Source organism: Myotis davidii, unplaced genomic scaffold (genome assembly GCF_000327345.1).
Source record: "Myotis davidii unplaced genomic scaffold, ASM32734v1 scaffold94, whole genome shotgun sequence".
Taxonomy (NCBI): Eukaryota; Metazoa; Chordata; class Mammalia; order Chiroptera; family Vespertilionidae; genus Myotis; species Myotis davidii.
Window position 1 is genome coordinate 1,474,882 of NW_006285313.1, and position 5,876 is coordinate 1,480,757.

At 39.3% G+C, this 5,876-nt stretch overlaps 1 protein-coding gene across 1 annotated transcript in view; it reads right to left on the reverse strand.

The window, feature by feature from the left end:
- Positions 1–4,097: 4,097 nt before the first annotated feature.
- Positions 4,098–5,876, reverse strand: part of PDHX (pyruvate dehydrogenase complex component X) — a 39,905-nt gene continuing 38,126 nt past the window's right edge. Inside the window, exon 10 of the mRNA XM_006756107.2 lies at positions 4,098–5,006. Within this exon, the coding sequence (XP_006756170.1) occupies positions 4,675–5,006 (332 nt within the window). The 3' untranslated portion in view covers positions 4,098–4,674. The remainder of the gene's footprint in view (positions 5,007–5,876) is intronic.

A 5,876-nucleotide genomic window follows, 5' to 3' on the forward strand; every position in this document is an offset into this window, starting at 1 on the left:
TGCACAGAAATAAGTTGTTTACTGAGAGTGCTTAAAAGACTCTTGATTTAAGTATGCAAGCTAGGGAGACAAAGTATGCACTAAATGCCAGTAGCTCTTATTGAGAAGGATGGTAATTTACTAAGTACCATTCTATAACTAACTTCCTGATAAATGCCATTCCCTACCAGATTGCTGGTGAGCCTACTGATGAAAAAGTGCAGAATAAGTGCAATTTATGCAATAAAAAGTAACATCTTAGATCTATGTAATACTTTATGCTTGATCAACTGCTATGCCTAATGTCATTTAATTTGATCACAACAGCTGTATATTTTAAGACCTACTTTTTAGTGATAGGAGTAATAAAAAATTTCATAAACTAAAAAATATCAGGAAAAAAACACATTATTTTAGCTGTGGCTGGGTGGCTCAGTTGGTTGGAGTGTTATCCTGTGCCCCAAAAGGGTACAGGTTTGATTCCTGGTCAGAACACATACCTAGGTTGCAGGTTTGATCCCTGGTTGGGGCACGTACAAAAGGCAACCAATTGATGTTTCTTTCTCACACTGATGTTTCTCCCTCTCTCAAAGCAATTAAGACTTATCCTTGGGTGAGAATTAAAATTTTTTAAGGTATGAAAAAAGGGAAATCATAACAATTATTGAATTTGCTAATAAGTTCTCAACTTTTGGTGTATGGAATGATGCTTCAACCAACGAAGCCACCTGGCCAGGGCTATAAGTTCTCAACTTTTAATAAAAGTCCAAGTGTCCCTTAACTGTACCTATCACAGATAGTAGAGGTTAAATTAGAATTTTAAAAGAATAGTCACTTTTCTAGAAAGAAAAAGGCTGCTAGGGCCGAAACAGCCCCGGTGAAGTCGGAATGGCCCCAGTGAGGTTGAAACGGCCCCAGTGAGGTTGGGAGAGCCCTGGTGAGGCTGGGACAGCCCTGGTGAGGCTGGGACAGCCCCGGTGAAGTCTGAATAGCCCCAGGGAGGTTGAGACGGCTCCGGTGTGGTTGAAACGGCCCCAGTGAGGTAGGGATGACCCCAGTGAGGTCGGGATGGTCCCGGTGAGGTCTGGACGGCCCTAGTAAGGACGAAACAGCCCCAGTGAGGTTGGGACAGCTCCAGTGAGGTTGGGACAGATAATGGGGACCAGTATAGACTGATGAACAGGGGTAGATGCAGAGGCAGAGCAACATTGAACAGACTGTCAAACTACAGTGGGAAGCATGGGGGGAAGACTTGGGGGGATTAATCTTTGTAATACTTCAAGAAATAAAAATTATTTTTTTTTAAAAAAGAAAAAGGCTGCTAAGATTTGTTGCAGTAGATGTAAGTAAATGTAAAAGTAAACATTATATGATAAACAAAAGATAGCCACTATTTGAGGCTAATAAGTTCTCAAAAAACTTCTTTATTCCTTATAAGTTCAATTAAATGTTTTCAATTTTACAAATCTAGACCATATCTTACCTCCAACCCTGCTTGTGCTCATCTCCTGTAATCAATGGAGACAGTACAAAATAAATCCACAAAACCATTTTTAAAAATTTCATTGGAAGACTACTGCTTCTGCCATTTATAAAGTTTAAATGTCTTCTAAAACATACCACTGGCTGTATATAACGTTTGCATGGTGATGGGGGCCGTGGCGTATTGTTTGGTTTGGGCAACTGCATCCCTGCTGCTGCATTACCCAACAGCACACACACCTTTACGTTCATAACCCACCACAGCAAACTGACACAGCCAATACTCTTCATCTTCCCTCATCTTTAAAGCCACTTGACCTAGTGCAGTGTCATGACAACTCATGCTTTCATATAGCAAAAGCCTGCAGCTGGTTCCTGACTGCTGCCCTCTCCGTTTTGACCAGACTAAGCTTAAAGAGATTCTGTATTGGTACTTCTTTCTGCAAAGACCAACAAATGCTCCCCACTGATAATGTCACATTTAAATTAACGGTTCGTTCTTACCTGCCCCGCATTTGGTTCTTTCATTTAGTCACTTCACCGGAGGCAAAGTTCATCCAACACAATGTGCAATGAGGACAAATTTTCCATGAAAACCCAGGTTTTTATTTATAAAAATATTTTTATCAATTTTTAGAAAGGAAGGGGAAAGAGAGAAACATCAAAGATCAGAGAATCTATAACCACCGACTCCTGCACGCCCCACTCTGGGGATCAAGCCTGCAACCCGGGCATGTGCCCTGACCGGGAATCCAACGGTGACCTCCTGGTTCATAGGTCAATGCTCAACCACTGAGCCATGCTAGCCGGGTTGTGAACACTAAGACTTAAATGCCATTTTAATTTTTCTCCCATATTCCAAGTATAATATATTAACTTACAGCACCACCTACCTTTCAATAAAAGGCTAGGAAACTAGGTTTACTTTTTAGTGTAATGCCCAAATGGCTGGCCTATACAAAGTAGAATGTTAGGCTCAAAATGCAAAGAAGAAAAAAAATATCTAAAAACAAGTTCCATATGGCAATATATAAAAAATGCTTATACCAGTACACATACACTTCCTAGTAATGTCCAAACCCAGGAGTCTGGCCAGCAACATACTAACAACTTCAATCTGACACAGAACAGTCAGTGCACAGACTGTGCCCCTGAAAGTTAACTGGAGTTGCAGTCAGGGAGATGAGGGCTGCGTTGACATGAATCTAATATTCACTGATATTCCCTGCCCAAGTGGAAACTGGAAGGTGTGGTTTTCCTTAGAAGTCTTCTCAATACTTTAGTCATGTTCCCTGTTTAAATGAGAAAAAGGATGACGAGGGACAAAATCTCACTTTTCTATCCTCCCACAATGATGCCTATCAGCACCAAAATCTATATAAAATGTGGACGAGGCTGCTCGGGCAGCACACTCTCTACATGATCCAAACCACAGGCCTTTCTCAAATCAGCATGATTCTTTGACTTCACACTGAAATGGGAATCTTTTTTCTGCAGAAACGACAATTTCCTTACATAAAACTAAGCAGTACAGAAATATTAGTCAGCATAAATGAGCATTTGTATCAATAGCTGAGAAGTCAGTCAAACCATGAGAAGCAACTGATTACATGAAAAGCTTGGTTGTGATGTTCGTGAACGGAAATGTCTTAAGTTACATAGGATTTCTCCTGTACAGTTCACAACCCCGTAAGGCAGGCTGGGCTGAGGATCAACATCCATGTCCCCCACAGGGAACAGATGAATTGGGGATTATGCACCTCAGCCCATGGAGCATGAGGCCAAGGGGCATTTGGTGGTCCAGTGCTCTATTCCTTAGATATGCAAATTAGGAAAAAACCAAAACAATTTCAGTTAAAACTGACTAAAAAGAATTTAAAATATAAAAGTTTCTTTAAAAGTAGCACTTGGCCACAACTTTCAAACGGAGTAATTGGATTAAGCATTTTCTTAACACAGGACTGGGGCTCTAATTGTTTTGGAGGCTCTTTTCTTAGAGCGTGAGGAGCTCAGCATGTCACACCCCACAACCGCACTCACAGTCTTTTTTCAGGGGTTCACGGCAGCAGACACCACCAGGAGCCCCTGTGATTGGACAATCAAATTACCATCCCATTTTGGTGGGACTACCCTGCCAGTTATAGTAGAGTTGTTAAAAGAAATAAACTCTTCCAACCCTTATAATTAGTAAATTTCATATCATCAATGGAGTAACAAGGATAGTTCTCACTTCATAAGTCTTCTTCTCTACCCTCTTCGCATTCCAAATCCATTGTTTTCCTTATGCATTAGTTTTAAATGCTTCCTTTCTTCCTGTAGCGTCCCTCTGAGCTGTTCCAGGGAAATTACTAGTGCACTTCAAGGTTTCACTAAACTTATATGTCCAACATGTAGAATACAATGGACATTTTTACATTTTCTCACATCCTATTGCACAATACAAAACTGATCAAAATGCACTAAGAAACATTTTGTGTTCAAATCAACACTAATTTAAAATGTTTGGTTAGAAAACAGCATAATTTATTTTAATATACGTATTCCGATTTAGTATGAACGTGAGCAGTTATTATTTCTGAGGTTTAGATATCTAAACTATAGTTTACCATTGAAACAAACAGATTTTTTGGAGTCTTTCTTTCTTTATTTTTGATTTTTTAAATGTTCCTTTTAAGTTCACAGTGTCACAGGAGTAAAAAACAAGACTGGTAGAAAGCACTCTAAAACATATGGCTTTATATACATAAAAATTCAATAATGTTGCCACAACCCCTAATACAATGTGATCTGTATTTACTTACTACTGTCCAGAATGAACGTCTGTACATATTAATTGTTCAAGTATATCTAGAGCAGTGCTTGTCAAAGTGAGGTTCCACTGCTAACTTAATGGGTGTTTCTTTGAACACATCCAATGTCAATACAACTAAACATAATTGTAACAATTTCTTGAGTACGCTCTAAAGAGCCAAGTGTAATTTACAGTTAGTTTAACACCCCCTTTGTACAGCACCAAGGTTAAAAATGGATCTAGCTAAATGTTCTTTCTTTTATTAGTTACAGTTTGTTATTTATTTCTACAATATTAAGCCCACACTGAACTCTTGTGAAACTTTTACCTTAAATAAATAAACACTTCATCCACCTCATACTTGAATACCTAATTTTTTCCGTATAGTACATGTTCCTGGGTAACAGTTCTATCTTGGAGAACTAGGCAAGTCGGATAGGGTTCTCCAGGTTTGCTTTAAAACTTTCAAGAAACCTGGTGGCTAGCTCGTCATCGACTACTCGGCCGTCACTTGACATGGTGACCCGGATGAACTGCTGCTGCTGCAGTTTGTCATTCCCCTCTTCATCCTGAGTGAGCTTCAGCACAGACCGGAATCTCCCCACAGCCAAGATGCAGGCCTGAGGAGGGTTGATCACTGCAGTAAACTCATCGATGCCAAACATCCCCAAGTTGGAAATACTAGAGAAAACAAAAAGCTCTGAAGGTGGCATGTCGCCAATCAAAGAAGACTTTCCCCAAGCACACATTTTCACTTTAAAACTGTCATTCACAGGTAAACTGATTGTATACATAGAAAATCTAAGACTCTACAGATAAACTAGTCAGATTAGTAAGTGAACTTAGCTAAGTCACTAGATAAAAAGGTCAATATAAAAATTCATATTTTATTTATAAACAAGTTGCTGTAATTGGAAAATAAAATTTAAGAACACCATATACAATAATATAAAAAATATCAAGGAGCCTGCTCAATGTGGCTCAGTGGTTGAGCATTCACCCATGAACCAGGAGGTCATGGTTCGATTCCCGGTCGGGGCACATGCTTGGGTTGCAGGCCTGATCCCCGGTGTGGGCTGTGCAGGAGGTAGTCAATCAATGATTCTCTCTCATCATTCATGTTTCTAGCTCTATCTCCTTCTCCCTTCCTCTCTGATATCAACAAAAATATATTAAAATTGCTGAGGTAAATAAATCTATTGTATTTATATATATATTTAGAACATGAACCGGGGTCATGGTTCGATTCCCGGTCGGGGCACATGCTTGGATTGCAGGTTTGATCCCCGGTGTGGGTTGTGCAGGACGCAGTCAATCAATGATTCTCTCTCATCATTGATGTTTCTATCTCTATCTCCTTCTCTCCTCCTCTCTGAAATCAATAAAAATATATTTTTTAAAAAAGAATGGCTCTTCATAAGTTGGTGATTAACTGATTCAGAACTTCAACAAAAACCAAGTGTACAAAAAATGTGTCAGTTCTTATTCAGGTCTCTTTAAAAACTCTTATCCACATAACAAAAGTGTACATGTCCATCAATATTTATTATTAATTTGTCAGCAGAAGACCCTGTGAATATATTTAAATTGCCAGTCAAGTAACCCTGGAGGCATCCTTGGCCAC